Raw genomic sequence first — 21,218 nt, 5'->3', positions numbered from 1 at the left:
ACAAGATTATCAGTAAAATGGTTGTCAATCGCATTAAGGGTTACTTGAATGATGGACTTCATTCTGCACAGTATGGATTTATTCCTCGCAGGCACATTACAGATAACATTGCAAATGCTTATATCGGCATTGAATATGCCAAATACACGCAGCAGGATGTCTTATTATTGCAAGTGGATATTGCTAAGGCTTTTGATACTATTAAATGGGGGTTCATTCAAGAAACCATGCGTGCTCTGGGATTTGGAGAAAAAATGCAGAATATCATTTACTGGCTTTATGCTGATAGTCAGGCGGCTTGTATATTGTCAGGAGATCTCTCATAATCATGGACTTTGCATCGTTCAGTTAGGCAGGGATGCCCTTTAAGTGCTCTTTTGTATGCTATAGCAACGCATCCCATGCTTCTTTATATGGATCATTTGGTTGATACTGGCAGTCTTCATGGATTGGACATTCAGAATAGACGTCAGTTGGTTGCTCAAGCTTATGCTGACGATTCTTTTTTTCTTCCTCGCAATACACATCAGGATCTCTCTACTTTGATGCAGGCTCTTTCTTTGTTTGCGCTTGCGGCTGGCCTACAAATCAATTTTCAGAAATCTAAATTGCTGCCTTTGCATTCAAAACAGTGGCATAATTTGCTATGGCCAGGGGAAATAGTTCACTCCACTCATTTGATTCGGCATTTGGGATATCCTTTGGGATGGACAGTCACTCGCCGTCAACAAACAGATTGGGTCTTGGCAAAGCTCAAGAAAAAGTTGGAATACTGGAAACTTGCAACATGGCCTTTGCATGTTCGTTTGCGGATTCTCCAATCCATCTTGGTTGCCTATATTCAGTTCTACCTTCCTCTCATCAGGTTTTCTCAGGGGGAGCTGAAATTATTTATGTCCACCATCTTGGAGATATTCTGGAGATCGAAGCAGGGGAAAAAGAGTGTACGTTTGCTTTCGGCAAATCGTTTGTGTACCCCTAAAATGCATGGAGGCTTGAATATCCTTAATTTACAGGTGCATATTCTTGCCCATAGAGGTAAACTGATGCTTCAATTTTTGGAAGGCACTTAGCCTTGGACAGCGATGATCCGTCATTTATTACTTCATCTGACGACTTCGGCTTTTGGCCATTGGCAACCTACTCACTGGGAATTTATTCTTGGTTACATTACTGGCAAAATTAAGGGCTGTCCTCTCATTTCTGGCTTACTTGCTGATTGGAAGCTTGTCCTTTCAAATTTAAAATGGAATGGTCGTGATTCCTTACAAGGCAACTCTCTCCGCGCTGAGAGCATCCATTGGTCCAGAGCATTTTCAGTTCCCCGGGTGGTGCAAGAACCCCGGCGTTCATATTTCCTCCACTCAAAGGGTGTTACCTCTGTGGGAGATGTCGTCCATCCTGATGGCTCCCCTCTTTCTTTTCCACAGGCTGCTGCACATTATGGCTTGGGACCTCACTATCGTCGTCTCTGGCATGATATAATGCAGATGCTTCAGCCTTTTTTGCCGATTCCACTGTTGGAAATTCGAGATCGCCTACAGGATTGGACTATCTCCTCTTTTGATTCTTCATGCCATCCCTTGAGACTATCTGATATTACAGTTGCTGGTCTGTATAAACATTTGTTGCCATTGCCTTGGGTTTCTGAACGGGCAAATCTCTTCTAGCATATGCATCGGTCGTCTTTGTGGTGGAAAAGACGATTGCGATCTCTTTGGCATTCGAAGCTTCCTCTTCGACAACAGCTTTTTTTGTGGCGTGTTCTTTTGGCTGTTATTCCCTCAGGACAGTTTCTGGCACACAGACATATATCCTCATCCACTTGCCATAGATGCTCTTCTTCCAGAGAGACAGTCATTCATATTTTCTGGAACTGTCCTTCTTCTCGTCAGTTTTTTCTTCCTATCATCCAGCTTCTGCGGGCTAGATTTCCAAATATGAAATTTGGAAAGTTTTTCTGGCTATTTGGTCTTCATTTACCCAGACCAGAATTCACTCTTTTCTTCTCATGGGTGTGCTACTGGGCTTTATGGACACTATGGAAAGTTCGCAACCATGGAGTTTTCGGTGATGCGGCTTTTTCTGCTTTTTCTTTCTTTCGGTACTCCCTGCATCAATCTTTCCTCGATTGCATGCAGGTTGACCAAATAGATCATGATGTATATTTGTCTTATATTGACATCTTCAGTTGATGTACTTTGAGACTATCTACTTTGGATAGTCATCTTGTATCTAATATACAAATGATTCCACAAAAAAAAAAAAAGTGCGTGTGCGTGTATATATATATGTATGTGTGTATATATATATATATATGTGTGTGTGTGTGTGTGTGTATAACATTCAGTCTCTATGTATCATCTGGTATGGCATTATTCACACATTCACACACTGTTACCTATTTTCTTGGTTTAGTGCTAGTGTGAGAGCTAGGAGATGTGGAGAGTGGAGATCCAAATGGATGTAGATAGTTGATGGATGGCATAACTTTTAGTCTCCATGTGTCATTTGGTCTGGCATCATGCACACTCTGCTGGTAAGTAGGATACTTGGAGACAAAGGTCTAATCATCTCAAAAGGGATGCGTTGATCTTAACATGTACTCGTGGATTGTTCTTGTCATCTGCCAATGGGGATTACACTGTATGAAGGTTGGCGATTTCGAGCGTGTGATCTATGGCTAGAAGGTGCCTTGGATTATCCCATAAGTGGAAGCATGGGAAGTTGAAGAGCCATATATAGGCTAGAGTGGCACCTTGTCATAATCATCTCCTCCGGCCGGTGTTTTGGGAGGTAGTTCACTGGGAGATGGGAGCCCGGTGGAGGGATGCTGCAGTGCCCATTGGGGGTGTTCGTGGAGCTCGATGGTGATGGGTCTCCTACGTGCGTTAGTCTTCTGCTGCGCATTCTGACATGGTATCAGAGCCCGGGCGCGTGTGGTCCTGGGCGGCTCAGGCATGTGTGGTCCTGGGCGACCCCCTCGCGCCTCGGTGGCTTGCGGAGCTCGAATCGAGGGAGGGTGTTGGAAGGTTAGCGATTTCGAGCGTGTGATCTATGGCTAGAAGGTGCCTTGGATTATCCCATAAGTGGAAGCATGGGAAGTTGAAGAGCCATATATAGGCTAGAGTGGCAACTTGTCATAATCCTTTTTTTTTTTCCCGAGAAAAGATCCTCTCATTAGTTATATAAAAACGCTCGAAGGGCTACAAAAGATCCTCTCTTGCTCATAAGAAAACAGAGCAGAGATCAAAGCAAGGCAGCCAGGGAGACTCTCCCTAGGTGCTGAAAAGTACAAGTATCAGTACAAAGAACTGAGGGGCTATATCATACAATAGGAGGGGGGAAGAGCCAAACAAGTGGCTTGTAGTGCCAGCGGGGGGACCCCGCGTGTAGGGTATAGAAGGGGTCGTTGCGCCAAGTGGTGTGAAAGGCCCGGCGCCGCAAGATCGCCTCATCCGAGTCGCCCCGGATGCGGTCATACTGTCCTCGCAAAGGTGTGGATCAACTCCTGCCAAATCCCCCGAACAGTCTCTGCTGGTGGCTCTAGTCTCCCCTCAAAGGCCCTGAAACACCGGGCCCTTCAGGTGAACGAGATGGTGAGGCTGCTGAGGAGCTCCCATCGTAGATCCGTCTCCTGTGTCCAGTCGGCGACGGACGAGAAATCCGGTGAAGGAACAAGGCGAGGCTGGCCCCTAATGAATCTGATGGCCTGGCTGTCCTGCTCCGTCTCATAGCCCATAGCAGGCCCTGACGAAGTCGACCAAGCAGCGGCACCCCACGTATACATACCCTCTGGAGAGAGGGGGGCCAGAATACGCAGCATCCGCAGCCAAATCTGCTGCGCCTGAGGGCAGTCCCATAGGCAATGTCTTTGTGTCTCCATAGGGTGGCCGCATCGGACACAGGCCGTCGGAAGACCGTTGTAGACCAGCCAGGTGCCAACTGCAGAGCCCTTGTGGGCGACCAGCCCCACTGGAAAGTCGAGATCCTGCGTGCCTGTTGACTAGCCCAGAGCCTGGTCCAAAAATCCTCTAGGAACTCCTGTGAGAGTCCCTATAGTCGCCAGTGCCCTGATGTAGCTGGAGAGACCATCCTCCTTGCCGTCAAAATATGTCGCCCCAACCGAACAGTATACTGGAAAAAGGTGATCTCTGTGGCCTCAAGGGATGCATAAGGATCATGCCACTCGTACTCACCAGGGTCCCACTGGAGCCGGGCCAAGGGGCGCGTTGCATATGCCCATATGCGCCAATCGGAGTCCACATCTGCAGGGTCTGGGTCAATATGCCACTTCCGAGAAGCGGCGGCCACTACTCGTATCCTCTGAAAGATGCACTTTGCAACCAAAGGCGACTCCACCTCCACTCTCTGCAGTCTGCCCTCATCCTGAATCTCATAGTAGAGGCATTTGCCATCCTCAGTGCAAGCTCTGACAGCAATCAGGATCTCCAATTGTGTAAAGGCTCCCATTCACCGTGGGGCCACTGGCTCGAGAGGCGTGAACCACTCCTCTGTGAGTGCCTCCTGAATGTCATCCCTCATAATCAACCCTCCTCTGAAGTGACTCAGCCTCTCCACTTGGATCTCCTCTGGGAGATTGCAGAAGGCCTGCCAGTCTCCAAAACTACGTGCTGGGCCTGCCGCCAATGGTCCCCAGGCTAGACGAGGCCGAGAACCCAGCATATGACCCTGCTCTGTGCGAACTGCTGGGCTCCAGATGAGCGGCTGTCTGGCCCGCTCCTCATCACAAGAAGGAGGTCTCTGAGAGAGTCCCGGTCTCAGCAACTCCCAAGCTCTCAGGATGCTCAAGGCAAATCTGTCCTCCCATCCTCTACTGCGGCCTGTCCTCCTCATCTCTATGAAGATCCATCGTATCTCCGGGGCCCAAGTGTCCCCTGCTGGGGGAGCCCGAGCCTGCAGCCGCTGCAAGAGCAGCTCTTTCCAGGGCTCAGCGCCTGGAAGCAGCCCCCGAACAATAAGCTTCCCCAATAAGGCTCTACTTTGATCAACTGGATCTATAATGCCCAAGCCTCCCTGGGCCAACGGAAGTGTAATAACTGCCCAAGCAACCTTAGCCCGGGTTGGCTGACCATCCCGCCCAGACCAAAGAAAGTTACTGATCAGCCTCTATACCTGGCTGATGCAAGAGCTTGAGAAGATCCAGCAAGATGTGATGTACCACATGGTCGCTAAAAGCACCTGATTTGCCACCACCACCCTCCCAGCCAAGGATGGCCGAGCTGAATTCCAATACAAAAGCTTCTTCCGAATGCTCAGAAGAAGCGGGGCAATCTGTTGCTCAGGTGACAAATCTAGTCCAATCTGGCATCCCAAATACCGCACTGCTGTGCCGGGAGGAATCCATCTAAAACCCGGGTCTGGGCTCCATGCCGGAGTGGGAGCGCTACTGATCCAAAAGGCCACTGTCTTGCGCCAATTGATCAATGCTCCCGAAGCTGCACTAAAAACCTGGAGCGACTGCTCTGCCCGCTGAAAATTGGCCTCCTGGCCATGAAAAAATAAACCCGTGTCATCAGCAAACTCAGCATCGAGCAGGTCAATTGATCAATGCTCCCGAAGCTGCACTAAAAACCTGGAGCGACTGCTCTGCCCGCTGAAAATTGGCCTCCTGGCCATGAAAAAATAAACCCGTGTCATCAGCAAACTCAGCATCGAGCAGGTCCTCCCCCCGGACTGGGAGCTGGAGTCCTCTCAAACCAACCTCCTCTGCCGTCAGATACATGCTCATAGCCTCAGCAAAGAAGAGAAGAAGAAACGGGGCGAGAGGACACCCCTGACGGACTGATTTGGTCAACTCAAAACTCGGCCCCCGTCCTGCAATCAGCACCTGGCTACGAGCTGTGGAATATAGAGCCGCACCCCTCGAATCCAAACTGGCTCAAAGCCCAGGCGAAGCATAGTGCCCTCTAAGAAACCCTAATCGACTCTATCGTATGCCTTCTCAAAATCGAGAAGCATCACGACCAAGTCCTCACCAAGAAATCTAGCTCGGGCCGTCGCCTCCTAGAAGGTGAAAATGTTGTCAAGGATACTACGCTCCTTGACGAATCCTATCTGGGTAGCATGAATCAACTCCCCCAGGAAGGGCTTGATCCTCAAACTCAAGGCCTTTGCTAAGACCTTGTAGACAGTATTGAGGATCGTAATAGGTCTCCAATGCCGAATATCATCTGATACTCCATCCCCCTTGGGGATAAGAAAGATCAAGCCCTCTGAAAAGCTCTGTGGCATCACCCCAGTGTCCAAAACATACTGAAAGCCCCTGCGGAGACCTGGCCCCAAAAGGTCCCAATAGGGCATAAAAAAGGCAGGCGTCAATCTGCCTCCCCTGGGCAACTATGGCGGGGAAGGACCCTCAAGGCCTCAGCAAGCTCAACCTCTGAAAGAGGCTCACGCAGAACTGTACGCATACGATCTGTGACCCTCCTTTGCACATGGGCCCACACAGTCTGTCTGCAAGCATCCCGAGCCTCAGTGGCTGGCTCCGCTAAAAGCAGGTCTCTATAGAACTCAGTGGCAATGGCTCTGATCTCCCCGGGCTCAGTGGCTACCGATCCGTCCGGCCTCCCAAGCTGGCGGACTCCTGCTCGAGCATGGCGGGGTCCAGTAATCTCAAAAAACTCCCAGTCACTCTATCACCAAGCTGTGTCCACTGAGAGGCCTGGCGATGATAGTAAAACTCATGTCTCTGCTTCTCTGCCTCTCTAACCTCCTGGCGTGCGTGGCTTAGCTGGGACGCCACCTACTCACATGTAGGCTGCTGCTCCTGAAGGCGCTGAAGCGAAGCAAGGCTACGTCTCAGCCGACGCTCCCGCTCGCGAGTCTCTCCCAGCCGTGTCAAGGCTGCAGCGTGCAAAAAAGAGCTGAGCTCGATGAGTCCCTGGGCACACTGGCTTGCTGCATCTTGGTCAGAGCTCTGACTATCATGCCATATCCTCTCAATGTCCTCAGCGAGACTAGGATCTGTAGGTACCCTCTCTGGGATCCTCAACTGCAAGCTGGTCTCCCGTGTCCTCTCCTCAAGTGTCAAAATAACTGGCGCATGGTCTGAAAAAGAGGTGCAGCGAGAATGCGAACGGAGCCCCCTCGCTCCCCTAACCTGTCGCCCACATAGAAGCAATCAATCCGTGATAGATTAGTCCCTCCCTGCCGGCGATCCGACCGAGAGAAACTAAGACTGTCCTGAGAGCGGGAGAAGGCCTCATGCTGCCATGCATCAGTGATCCTCAGTGACATGCAAAATCGCTCCCAAGCTGCAAGCTCCGTGCCGTGCACTGTAACATGACTGCCTCCCACCCTATCGGCCGGGTCCTCAAGCATGTTGAAGTCTCTCCCGACACACCTATATGCGGCCTCTGGCAATGCATCCGTAACCTGGGTCCAGAACTCTGCTCTGGCACTAGCATGGTTGGGCGCATAGACATTGAGCACGCCAAAGAGCTCATCATGCGTCCTCAGAATGACATACTGTGCTCTACCAGGCACAATGATCCCGCGATCCACGATGGCGTGCCGCCATACATCCGCAATGACTATACATACTCCTCCCTGCCCACCCAAGGGGCCAAACCCTGCAGACCAAAAGGTGTCCCATCTACCAGGCATCACCGAACCATATCTCCGGATCCTGCTCTCACCCAAATGGTGCTCCTGCATCATCAAAATATCAATACTGCCCCCAACCAGGCATCTCTGAAGCTGCTGCCTCAAGCAACCACGATAACGTATATAATGTGCGTCGTCGAGGCCCTGTACATTCCATGAGATGATCCTCATGGATGACCTGCTAAGGTGGATGCTGTCTCAGCCATACGGTGGGCCTTCGCCAGCGGCTTGGATGGAGAATAGTCCCCATCCGAGCGGCTACGAATCTGCCCACCCGGTGTGCTGCAAGAATATCGGATCAGGCGCCAGTGGCTGTGTCCCATGGCGACTACCTCCCGCTCAGACAGAGCAACCTCGTGTATGCATACATATCCAGGGTCGTGTGCTAAGTCTGCCACTATGCGAACGACCAAATGCCGAATCCCTGAGGCCTCCACGCTCTGGGGATCAAAGAAAAAATGAGCCAACTCCCATAGTCGGCCTATCACATCTGTCACCTCCAGATCGCTCACATGGTGAGAAAACTCAACTGCCTGAGTCTTCAAAGTGCTAAGAGCGAGATCCAGAGTCCACTCCCGGTCGCGAGGGCCACAGAGAGGGAATGAGAAGGCCACCGCTGAATCAAGTGCCTCCTCCCCGCGGGCCGGAGGTATCACTACATGAACTCTGATGGGTGCTGGCTCATGGGGGCCCTCTGCTCCAAAAAGCTGTGTGAAGGAGTAATCAAAAGCCTCCGAGCGCTGTCTAGTGTCAAGACGACTCAGCCGACTGCGGATAGAGGATATCCGTGAAGCCCGAATCGGCATGGTAAGTCTCCTCTGTGGTGCTCGAGCAAGGTCGGTGCTCAGTGTCCTCCGGACTGCAGGTGAACGCCAGGGGACTGCCAGGGCCTCCCGGGAAAATTGGGGGTGTTCGTGGAGCTCGATGGTGATGCGTCTCCTACGTGCGTTAGTCTTCCGCTGCGCATTCTGACATACACTACCAAGATCCTTGAGTGGTTGTATAAATAACTGCTCTTGGATTACTAGATGGTAGCATCATTCACACTTTGGTGGTAAGTAGGATACTTGGAGACGAAGGTCTAATCATCTGAAAAGGGATGCATTGATCTAAGCATGCACTTGTGGACTGTTCTTCTTGTCATCTGCCAATGGGGATTACACTGCCAAGATCCTTGAGTGGTTGTATAAATAATTGCTCTTGGATTACTAGACGTTTTTATCATTGGCTAAATTTTTGATCTTATGGCTTGTCCAGCTTTTATGCGTTGTTTGCTTTTGGAAATAGCAAGTAACAAAAACATGCAAACACACTTGAATCAAATATCACACTAATTTTAATGCATCATGATTGCAGTACCTTCTTTTTTTCTGAAATAATGGATCTTGCTATCTAGAACTTCATGGTTTACCCATGCCATGTCATGGACTAAGCATTTTTAAGAGGCAGGTGCTGTTTGAATTCAGGGCTGAACACAAGGAGAAGTTGAGGAAGTTGCTTTCAACTGAACTCCACAGGACTGGAACGTGGCAAAGTCTAAAAGAAGAAATGAAAGCAAGGATTGTAAAGATAGCTTGTGAAAAGTTTAAGCTTGCAAATAAATCAATAAAGGATAATCACTTTGTCTTCTACAACTCTCTCTACATACAGCTTATGGAAGCTATCCAAGATTCCATTAAGGAGATAAACTTGAGGGTGATACCTACTTTGAAAAGAGTTCTATGTATATAATTGCGCAGAGATTTAATAAGCTGCTAAATTTATGACCAGTTTGGATCATGCATGAAAATTCAAGCATTTTTAAACTAATAGAAATGAAAAATTGCATGTTTCATAGCAGAGGAAAGAGGCGTTCTTGAATTTTTCAGAAGGCTTGGAAACAGAAGCCTCCAAAAGAGTACATACACCCGAGCACTTGAGACAGCTTGCAGATGAATACGAGGTCAGTCCAACATGGTGTAAGCTCCATATTTGGAATTGAAATAATTTATAAGAGTTTATAATGTATACGTGAGTCTAGATTTTTTTTTTTCCCAACTAGCCTTAGGTCCAAGATCCTCCTGTAGTTATGGTTTTTCACCACCTATATGCACTTGTTTATCCGCCCGTAGGCACTGAGGAAGCACCTTGTGGGGTTTTGAACACAAGACCTTTTGGTCCTAGACAAACACCTTTACCACTTGGGCTATCACCTCATACACTTGTGAGTGTAGGATATTATGTGGATACTTTTTAAAACAATAAGAATTCACTTTTAGTGCCCGAGAGTGATTGCTGCTGTTTTGTGGGCTGTTTTTGAGTAGTAGTTTAGAGTCAGAATTAGAAGAAAGTGAAAATTTTTGCAGTGGAGACTCTAACTTGATTTGTTTGTTTATGTGCCCAAATCTATCCTCCAAATTGGTACACATGTCAATTACAACTCATTATTTGCAATTTTTCGTGTCACAGTTGTGTAGGTAAGTTTTGGGGTTGAAGATGAAGATTTTTGGCATAAAGAGCTCAAAAACAAGAATGTGGAGAATCCAAAGGGCTATAGAAGTTGTCTTGAGGGAATTTTTTTGGTTTTTCATTGTTTGGGAGATATAGGCTCTTGAACAGGGCCAAGAAAAAAAAGAAAAGAAGTAGTGCATGTAGATTTTACGTGAGTCTCTCCTTTAGCCTCTCCAAAGTGAGGTGGTGGTGGATACTCCTGCATGGGCACTTGGCTAATATTGATTGTGCATACGGTTTTCAAGCAAAAAGGTCGTTTGTAGCAAATTTCGAGTTTGCTTTTGCAAATTATTGGGATTGGAATTCTTTTGGATATTTCTTAATCGTTGATTAGACAATGATAAGCAGAGTTTTTAGAGATTTTTATGATTTCATGTAATTTGATTAAACCTCTACGGATGGGCGATTTATGCGAGTGTGAGTGAGAAATCTTGGGGGTGGTCGAGAGGCTCGAGCTCCACAAATCGAGTGTGGTTTTCATCAATATGTACTTTTCTCCTAATCTAAGATTCATGATGACTCTATGCTATATGGTGTAAATCTGTTTTTTCGAGTTGTCATTTGCAGAACTCTGTTTTTTTGCAAGTGTTTGATGATGATGACGAGAGTAAGGAGGACCCTTTGGATGTGAAAATTCCATATTACATTTCTGCAATTTTGGCAATTTCTATGTATTTGGGATTTTGGGTAAACAAACGCGTCATATATGGTATTAGAGCTTCTGGTTATTTGCCTTGCTCTTAAACCTTCTATGATACTAGATAGATAAGAGTGTGTAGGAGACACTAACCTGAGGGAAGGTTTGGATCTTGAGGTAGCCCTCATCTTATTATCGTCCTCCGTTAGGAGGTATCTCTAGTTTTAACAACATTGAACATGTTTGGAAAGATATCTTTAACGGCATTGAACGTGTTTGGAAAGATCTCATGGCCTTCATGTATGTGTAGGGGCAGTGATGTATCTTTACAGTCTATTTGGTATCATTGAGGATAGCAAGTGGAAACTTTAGACGGCTCATTTCTTCCCAAAGCTTCTCGCTTGAGGTGGATCAAGAGTCTAGCCTTCTTAATAGGGAGGAACACTTTGCTAAGTGCTGTTGTTTGCTAGATCAAAGGCTTGGTGGGTTTGAGGAAGTGTGTTTTGATGTGGTACAGGAGATTGTGTTACCATTTCCAATAATTAATCCATATCGGGGTTGCATCAAAGGTCTTTTGCAAGTTTGAAACTGATTTTAGACAGGTCTGTTTTACTATGAAAAAATAGATTTATTTATTTTCTTTTGTTATGCTCTCAGTCAGCCAGCCTTTGAGGCCTTCACAGCAGCTGGCCAGCATATGGGCAGCCAAACCGCAGGCGACCAACCACTTTGGTGGCCACATGCGAAAAGGCACCAGTTTTTGTTGTATAAATAGGTTGTGGGAATATTTCTACAGGCCGACTCCCTTGTAGCAAACCGACCAGGATCCTTTGTGCCTATAAAAGCAAAGGCTTGGCAAGGGTTAGACTATCTCATAATTCACAAAGTGCTAAGGTGATCCAAGGGCTAGGACAACCAAGGGAGAACCCAAGCAAGGTGAACTTGAAGGTCAAGAGTCAGGTCACTACAGGTTGCAGATTTACAGCCAAGGAGGGCCTACAAAATAGTTAGTCTTTTTCTCATCATTCAATAAAGCAAACACACCAGTCCTTGGTGGGGGCCCTCCAAAGGGTATTTGGGACCCAATCAGGCGTACTTTGTCTTTGTTGTTGTTGTTGTTGTTGTTCTTCTTCTTCTTCTCTCTCTCTCTCTCTCTCTCTCTCTCTCACAATCTGATCTCCGCTACATTGTGCAATTGTCAGGAACCAAGGTGCTGAATATTCCTTATCAAAGTGGCTAATCGACTAAATGGCTCTCCAACCTAGAAAAAATCATAGCTTGTGATCCACAAAGGCTATTGAAAATTCATCACCATAGAAATTTTTTTCTCGATGCACAGAATATTCCTATGGAGATCAAATTTCCTTAGAATTAGAACAAGGAGGAGGCATAGGCAAAGATCTGTGAAGCCTATGAGGTGATTGCCCATGTGATGCTTGCATAAAGATGCAAGTAAATGTGGTGCGCAATATTTGATACTTTTGTACAATCACCAGCCAATAGACTGGGCGGCATTTTTCTTAAAGGAGATTTGCGGCTTCTGCAAGGCACCCCGTGGGATTTGGCACAGATTGCAGAATTGACACTTCCCAAATCAAAGTAGCCAACACATCGCCCACATACCAGAAGCCAAGGGGAATGTAGTAAGGTGGAGAGCGCCAACTTGCCGTGAAGAACGTATGCTAGGAAGCTAGCAATTGTGCCAGTTGGTAGATATGAAGTGTCAGAAGGATCTGTCTAGATATCTCCGTCAACGGAATAAGTGCTTTGGCTGGTGGCGTGGCATTCTGTGCTCGGTAGGGAGGAGGAGACGGATATGCATTTCGCAATACAGTCGGGAAGAGGAAGATCGTGCATTACAGTTGCAACCATTGGAAATAAAAATGCCATAATTAATAAATAAAAAATATTATTATGTAAGTTTTTAATCCTAAGGTCAAACCTTACTAACCAAACCTTAATAACACTCAATTAATTAATGGAATTTCTTTCTCCATACGTTGTAGGCCCCTATTTGTAAGCATCCGCATGTTATAATGGTATCATAACTTTGCCTTTTGGTGAAGAGATTCAGCCAAGGAAAAAAAGAAGATTTTTTTTTCCCCACTTGTGTGGTTGGTTTTCAGACTCCGGTTGCACAACCATTCCGGTGTGACTCTTGTCCTTTGAAGGATGGTTGGTTTATAGCCTCCGGAAGCGACCAAAACGTCTCCCACACACATAGTGGATGGTTTTATTGTGGTCAAGGAAAAACTTGACCACTCCCACTATGGCGAATTCCGACGACGAGCGAGAACACAAGACCCTTGCAGAAATTGTTTCTTCGGCAAGGCTTCCAAAAGTCAAGTCACTAGTAGAGATACAAACGCCATGTTTCAGGAATCTATGCGCAACAAGGGAAACGGATGCGGGCATGCATGACTTCTATACAGGCCTTGGAGAAAAGGCCTTGGAGAAACAGATACCTCTTCAAGATGCCTTGACACCCATTCTCCCCCTCCCTCCCCTCCCCCCCCCTCCCCCCTCCCTCCCTCTCCTCCAATCATCGTTCGAGATCCCTTCCTAGACTCCTTTCGAGATCCCTACTTCGGCTATCTCCTGTGCAGATTGCGTTACATGATTTACAAGTACGGGAGGTAGAGCTTTGAACATGTGCTGCTGCATAGGAGGAACAACGACGACACGTGGAGCACAAGCAATATCTTGCAGCTCTCTACATAACGAGAGTACTTTCCCCTTCTTCGACTCGCTTTCATGAAAGGGTGAATTTTAGTAAGTATAATGGTAAACTTGACCTAACAACTTTGTATTCCTGGATTCATCAGTTTGAAGCCTATTTTACTTCTGGATGGTGTGGAATTGAATACCACCCATTCAGGGAAGCTACCACTATCTATTAATACTGCTATCGGAGATTTCGGAAACACCGTAGGAAGTCGGATATAGAAAAGGTTGTGTTAGCTAGTTGCTACATTCAAAGGGGGAGCCATCTCTCGGTGGACACATTGGGTCCAACAAATTCCAATTGTGGAGTTGTTGTCTACGAATGGGACCAATTTGTCACGGACCTCAAGAAGCAGTTTCTACCGCCTCACTATTTTGAGCGGCTCGAGGATGAGTATTGGGGATTGCGCCAAAACGCGCAACCAGTCCTCCAGTTTGCAAATAAAGTCACTCGGCTTTACAACTGCAAAAATCGGATGAGGACAAATGGGGTCATTTCTTGTACGGTTTAGACACGCAAATCCAGTGGGATGTGTGCATGTTTGTGCAAAGTGCCAAGATGAAATACAATAATGGAAAACCAAAGACCTCGTAGGCTGGAGTAGCCAAGGCAGCCACTAGCAAGGGCCAGAACCAGACCCAGGCAGGGTCTACCCGAAGAGCCTGTTGTTTTCTTCTCTCTCTCTTGATCACATGTATTGTCAGATGTTTTCATTTTACTTTTTCTTCCATTTTTCCATGGCCCAGTATATCCATGGTACCATTGTATTACTTTTGGTCTCATGGGCCGTTGGGGTCTTTCGTAGACATTAATATAACTTTCTTTCTTTCTTTCTTTTTTGCACTCTTATCTCCGCTACATTGTGCAATCGTCAGGACCAAGGTGATGTATATTCCTTAACAAAGTATAATCTTGTAAGTTAGCTTCTGCATGTTACATAGGGGTTACAAGCAAACTAGAATCAGAGAGCAAGAGAAGGAGCAAAGAAGATGTATGTTGATTTGAATCAGGGAGCAAGAGGAAGCGGAAATCAAGAGCAGCAGCCAGCCAAATCCAGCCTGTATGGAGAGGTTCGATGAAGAAGAGCAAGTGAAAGAGGGTGAAGTTCAAGGAAATGCAGCTTGGGTTATTATGAGACATAGTTGTGCAGATGCACCACTGAAGGCCTGGCTTGAACTAGGAGAGCATACATGGTCAGGCCACGCACATGGCGAGTATGTAGGCTGGCGTGTCAAAGGTCTACGGGCAAGCTTCGTGGTATGGAACGTCGGAGTTAGACACGGGCCTATGGGATTGTGTAGGAGTTAAGGACTAACCTTGGTTTTTATCTGTGTTTAGGGAGATTTAGGGAAGGACATTACAATAGGTAATCGTAAGATTACTTCCATTCTTACCACAATTTTTGATCATAGTTTTTGCATGGATTGTAAGTTTAGTATGGACCTAATGATCTCATACGTATGTATGGATTAGTGTTGGGGAAAATTGTGCACATCCTATTTGATCCAGATAGCACTCACAATTTTATTAATGCCAAATTGGTGTAGAAATTGATCCTTGTAGCACTTACATTTTATTAATGCCAAATTGGTACAGAAATTGGGAGTAGAGATCCGGCCAAGTGATCATATCTACCATGTGAACTTGGCGATGGGGCATGGACCGAGCTGTGGCAAATGTGTGACCCAGCTACCTATATCTATCCAAAGCTATTCGGATAGTCTACATTTTTGGTTGATGAATGTAGATAGGGTAGACATTATTATACGTAAAGAATGATTTCATAACCATGATGTCCATGTAAACTGGAAGGATTATACATTGTCATTTTTTACTGGAAGATGCTCTAGTTTGTCTCAAGGATGATTTTGGAGTCCCACTCTCTACTCTTGCTGGAAGATGCTCTAGTTTGTCTCAAGGATGATTTTGGAGTCCCACTCTCTACTCTTGTAAACTCTGCAGAACTTCATAATATTATACAGAGTTCGAGTTTGTATTTTTATCATGAAGTGTTTCAATGTGTGCTTGATTTCCTTTCATTTGATATTACTTCTAATTTTAAATCTAGTAAGCTAGATGGTTAGAAGAAATGTGAGTTAGAAAACATCAAAGTAGAGTTTGCTAACAGTTTTTGTGGAGAGTTACCTCATGGTTTACCACCAAGTTGGTTGGTTGATCATATGATTGAGTTGATTCTAGGATCTCAGCCTGTGAGTATTGCTCCTTACAAGATGAGCCTATTGGAAGAGGATGAGATTGCTCGACAGTTGTCGGAATATCTTAGGATGGGATAGATTCGACAGTGTAAATCCCCTTGGGGAGCTCTGGTGCTTTTGTAGCATAAAAGGATGAAACTTGGAGGATGAGTGTCAACTATAAAAAGTTGAACAAAGCTACAGTCAAGAGTAGATACCCCCTTCCTAGAGTGGATGATCTGATAGATAGGCTCCAATGAGCAAGTATTTTATGAAGATTGATCTTTGTACATGTTATCATCAGATTTGGATAGTTAAGGAGGATGTCTTTCAGAAAGATTTTTGAACTAGATATGGTCATTATGAGTTTCTCTTACTACTTTGGACTCACGAATGCTCTTGCCATTTTTGAGCAGTTGATGAATGATCCCTTTTGGGATTGTTTGGGGATATTTTGACATATAGTCGTTACCTTGGACTGTCAGACATGTTTGTTCATTTTTTGAGAGAGTATCTAGACAAAACGGTTTCCTTTTCTAACCTCATCAAAGAACATGGATGAGAGTAAAATGCTCTTGTTACATGGAATGCCAAGCTTAATCAGGTTTTTAAAAGGATCAAGCTAATGGTGAAAGATGGACCAGTTCTAGCCATACTAGAACTTGGCAAACCATTTGTGGTTGGGACTGATGCCAAGGATTTGGTGATAGGGATTGTCTTATTCCAGGAGGGCTGGCAGATGGCTTTTGCAAGCAAGAAGCTTGATGATACCCAGGTGAGATGGCAAATAGATATATGCGGTTATTCACTCATTGAAAATTTGGAGACATTACTTGTATGGATCCAAATTTGTCTTCTTGACCAAACATGAGAAGATCAAGTATTTTTGTAATAGACTCGAGTTGAGGGGGAAGAAGGCGTGGTGGGTAGAGTTGATGTAGGATTTTGACATGGAGATTTGGTATGGGAAGGGTAGCTTGAACAGGGTTGCAAATGCTTGAGTTGGGCTGGGGAGGTGAATCTTTTGAGTTTTACTAAGATTTAGGTTGGCATTTATGATTCCCTGAGATGGCTATGTGAGACCGATAGATATTTTGATTGGTTTTGGTAGCAGGTCCACGGAAAGAGCTCCATTATTACAGACTAGAGCTCAGGGATCATTCCACCTGTCAAGGTGATTGGAGGCTAGTATCTTATTTGGAAAGGGTTGTTGTTCCGAAAAAATGTTACTTGTGTTGCTGGATAGTGTTGAGATTAGGCGGAGGATCCTTTATGACTGTCACAATGCTCCTATAGTAGGTTATCTGTCGATACACTGAACCTATGACTTGGTAAAACACATGTTTTATTGGCCCAAGACGAGGGTAGAAGTCCATGACTATGTGGTAAAGTGTCATTTGTGTCAAGTAAATAAGGTCGAGCGTCTTTTGACCAAAGGACTGTTACATCCAATGGAGATTCCTTATAGTAAATGGAAGAGTATTTCCATGGACTCTATCACTGGTTTATCACGCGCTCGTAGAGGGCATGATGCCATTTGGGTGATGGTAGACAGATTGACAAAGATGGCAAGGTTTTTACCCACAAGGAAAATAGTAACAGCTCATGAATCGGCACAAGAGTTTGTTGAGCAGTTTTTTAGGTTATATGGTTTACCTTGTGACATAGTGCACTAGTGATAGGGACTCCAAGTTTATTGGATACTTCTGGTAGGTAGTCTTCCATAAATTAGAGACCAAGCTGAGTTTGAGCTCCTTTGTTCATCCTCAATCCAATGGGCAGATGATGAGGGTGAATTACGTTTTGGAGGTTATGTCTCGTGCATGCGTCTCCAAAAGACCATCAGTCTGGGAGAGGTATACATCCAGATGGTTGAGTTTGCCCATAATAATGCTAAGCATGCGGTCATTGGTTACAACTCGTTTATGCTAATGTACAGATACCAACCTAGCTCTTCGGTAGTTATGGGGCTTAAGGGTATTGATATGCAATAGATATTAGCTAGGCCTAGAGATTCTATCAGGAGTGCTTAGGGTAGAGCACAGTTTTATGTTGATAGACAACGTTCGCCGAGGAAGTTATCCGGAGGAATGTTGGTGTAGTTGCGAATACCCAAGAGTTCAGAGACGTTATGGGCGGGTAAGGTTGGAAAGTTATCCCCTAGGTATTGTAGACCTTCTGGATCCTTAAAAAGATCGAAGAGGTAGCCTATAGACTATAGAATGTGAAATTTCAGCTAGTCTTTTGAGTCAGTAGACTGAAAGAGATGCTGGGAGATGAGGATAACATTGTGACTCCTCAAGAACTTTTCAGGTTGAGGACTTGTCCTATGTTCTACATGAACTAGAAGCTATGATTGATTTCAAGGAAAGACAACTTAGAAATAAAATGATTCTCGAGTAAAACATTAAGTGGAAAGAGAGGGCAGAGGAGGACTCGTCATGGGAGACAATTGCTAGTATACAACATAGGTTCTTTTGTTTTCTTTCTTAGACAGATTTTTCTTCCAAGAGTGCAAACGTCCTAGAGAAAGTATGTTATGTACTTGGAGCTAATCGTTGGATAAGCAGGCCTAATCTAGCAGGGTTAGGGAACCTCGGGATTAGGAGATAGCAGGTAGATACAAAGGGCTAAGGTTCAGAATTAATGAAACTAGGCTACTAGCTATCTATAGCAGATTAGCTATTTATAGCTACAATTATCACTATATAAGTAATGCCTTGGGTTATTATTACGAAGTTTGTCGTGTGGTGTACTTTTGATGGGTTTGTGCTTGGATGAGAGTTCTACTTTTGCCGTGGCCATGGCAGATCGTAGATAGTTTTACGAAGGGTCCCTGGAGGCAAGCATTGGTGGTATGGAATGCTAGTGGTGACTGGCATGTATTTGTGGAGTGGAACCTTAGTCCCTGGTTCAGGGGTGGATCAAAGTATTGATCCTATGGCTGGGTGGTGAGCTTGCATGCGCCTCTTTTATTTGGTTTTCTCTAATCTTGTGTTGGATTGTGTTTAGGAGATCTTGGTTAGAACTTAGACAGACTTGGGAGGTCTCTTACACATCTACGACCGGAGCCACTCAAATATCCTGAACAATAATCTGTCAGATATCGTGTACCAGATGGGACCCCAAGGTGTCTATCTCTATCTGAACCTCCCAAGAGATCAACCACTTTTGGGTCCGCTCCCTTAGATCACCCTTGCAATGGTCCGGATCTACTCCTTTACTCCGGGTAATCAAGAAGAAGAATTCTGGTGCATACAAATGAAGAAGCTATCAAGAAATTTGCTTCTCGCTACATAGTCAAATAACTTTCCTTCCACCTATGGCTGCTTGTCATAGGTATGTATAGCCCACAAAACCCCCTAACGAGGAAAAATAGCCCGGAGATACCTGGAAGAAATCATGAAGGAAAACTCAATCTGTTTTGCTTCAAAAACGGAAATCTAGTCACTCCCCAAATGACCACCCCATAAAGTTGTCAGAATATGCAGCGGAGATAAAACAAGATCTGAAAACACCTAGAGCAAGTGCACAGCAGAAAAACGCAGAAATGAGAGAGAGAGAGAGAAGCGTATAACTTTGCTATATACACAAGGAATCCCGGAATACAAGATATGGAGTGTGGGGGCCAGGGGCCATTTTATATGACCCCAGGCAGCCAGTTGGCCTGCTGAAAAACAGCCGACAGCCCCCTAAGTGTACCCGACCAGAAGCACTACAGTCGGCTGCTGTAAATCCTGTCGGCTAGCATCAACAGAGTCGGCCAGCTCCTACAGACAAGTCGGATAGCACATAGAGGCAGGCGGGCAGCCGACAGCCCTCCACACATCAGGAAAAAATAGGAAAAAAATATGGAGGGTGGGGAAAAATGAGAAAACACCTAAATCGGGCAGGCACACCCACAACAGAGGTCTTGGTGTAAATATATAGACAGGAGATGACTGCTAACACCCCCTTTTAGCTCCTGGATGTGGAACCAACCCTAGTGAGCTAGAGTGCTGCCGGAGCATAGCATGAGGTAGAGACTTTGTGAAGAGGTCCGTCGCATTGTCCTCCGTTGAACAATAAATGATGTCACCAGCCAAGATCTTCTCACAAACAAAGTGAGATTGTATCTCTATGTGCTTGGTCCGGGCATGGAAGACCGAGTTCCGAGCAATAGCTATACAGCTTTGGTTATCGCACTGGATGACCGTGGGCTCCTTCTGTGGAAACCCAGTCTCGCCAAGCAACCTCCGCAACCACACAACCTCGCAAGCAGCACCACAAGCAGCCCGGTACTCTGTCTCTGTCGATGACAAGGCAATAGTTGGTTGCCTCTTACTGCTCCATGAAACCGCTCTTGAGCCTAGGGAAAAACGGTAGCCTGATGTGGATCTCCTCGTTTTTGGATCTCCGCCCCAATCCGAGTCATTCCAACCTTGGAGTCGGATTCCATCCTTCAATCCCCCTCTTGTGTAAATGAGTCCCAGGATCCTTCGTAGCTTGCAGATACCGCAAGATCCGCAATCCTGCGTTCCAATGAGACTTCAATAGCGTCTGCATGAATGAGCTCAATATTCCCACAGAAAAGCTCAAGTCCAATATGGTGTTCAGCAACCAGATCAATGAACCAACCAGCTTCCGGTACAGAGAGGCATCAATTGGCTCACAAGGATCAGTCTCACTGCCAGCTTCGTGTTTGGGTCCATCGGCGACGTGATAGGCTTGCAGTTCTCCATCCCAAAGGCCTCAAGCAACTCATGAACATACCACTGCTGAGAGACAAAGAACCCCCTCTGGGTTTGCCAGATCTCCAATCCCAAGAAGAAGTGGAGTAAGCCTAAATCGGTAATCTCAAACTCCTTTGACAGGGTAGCCTTCGTCATTGTAATGTGCTCCACATGACCGCCGGTGAGAATGAGGTCATCCACATAAAGGATGATCGTGACCATGCCGCGTTCCCGAAAGAGATAAAGGTTGGGATCTGCAACCGATCTCTGAAATCCAGTCTGTAGAAAGAATGAATCAATCTTTTGATTCCAAGCCGTGGGAGCCTGTTTAAGACCATACAAGGCCTTCCTCAACCTGTAAACCATACCCTTTGATTGTGGAATCTCAAAGCCTGGAGGCTGCTCAACATACACCTCCTCCTGTAGGTCACCATTAAGGAACGCAGATTTGAGGACCACCGCTGAGAAGAAGCAAGGGCAAGAACAGTCCAAATTGTGGTCATCCTCGCCGTCGGTGCAAAGGTATCCTCATAGTCGATGCCTGGCCGCTGAGCATAACCCTTAGCCACAAGTCTGGCTTTGTGTTTGTCCACCGACCCATTTGACGTATACTTGGTCTTAAAGACCCACTTGACACCAATGACAGACCGTTTCGATGGCCTCGGTACCAACTCCCAAGTGTTATTCTTTTCAATGGCATCGAGTTCCACTTGCATGGCTTTCCTCTAAGTATCCTGTGCAAGGGCTTCCTTGACGGAAGTGGGCTCTTTGTCCCGCATGATACGAGACATCAAAGCATAGTTTACCTGTAAAAGCTCCGCTGAATGACT

General features: G+C 45.9%; 1 protein-coding gene across 4 annotated transcripts in view; it reads left to right on the top strand.

The window, feature by feature from the left end:
• The window catches only part of LOC147620748 (uncharacterized), a 53,529-nt gene that overhangs the window by 8,074 nt on the left and 24,237 nt on the right, over positions 1–21,218 (top strand). For all 4 annotated transcript variants that reach the window (XM_086825016.1, XM_086825015.1, XM_086825014.1 and 1 more), the window contains exons 2-3: positions 9,096–9,324; positions 9,470–9,571. In XM_086825016.1, the coding sequence (XP_086681142.1) occupies positions 9,096–9,324; positions 9,470–9,571 (331 nt within the window). The remainder of the gene's footprint in view (positions 1–9,095; positions 9,325–9,469; positions 9,572–21,218) is intronic.

This window comes from Cibotium barometz, chromosome 31 (assembly GCF_041138505.1).
Source record: "Cibotium barometz isolate CiBa-2024 chromosome 31, ASM4113850v1, whole genome shotgun sequence".
NCBI classification, from domain to species: domain Eukaryota; kingdom Viridiplantae; phylum Streptophyta; class Polypodiopsida; order Cyatheales; family Cibotiaceae; genus Cibotium; species Cibotium barometz.
The sequence above is the reverse complement of the archived record's forward strand: the minus strand, read 5'-3'. Positions and strand labels throughout refer to the sequence as shown.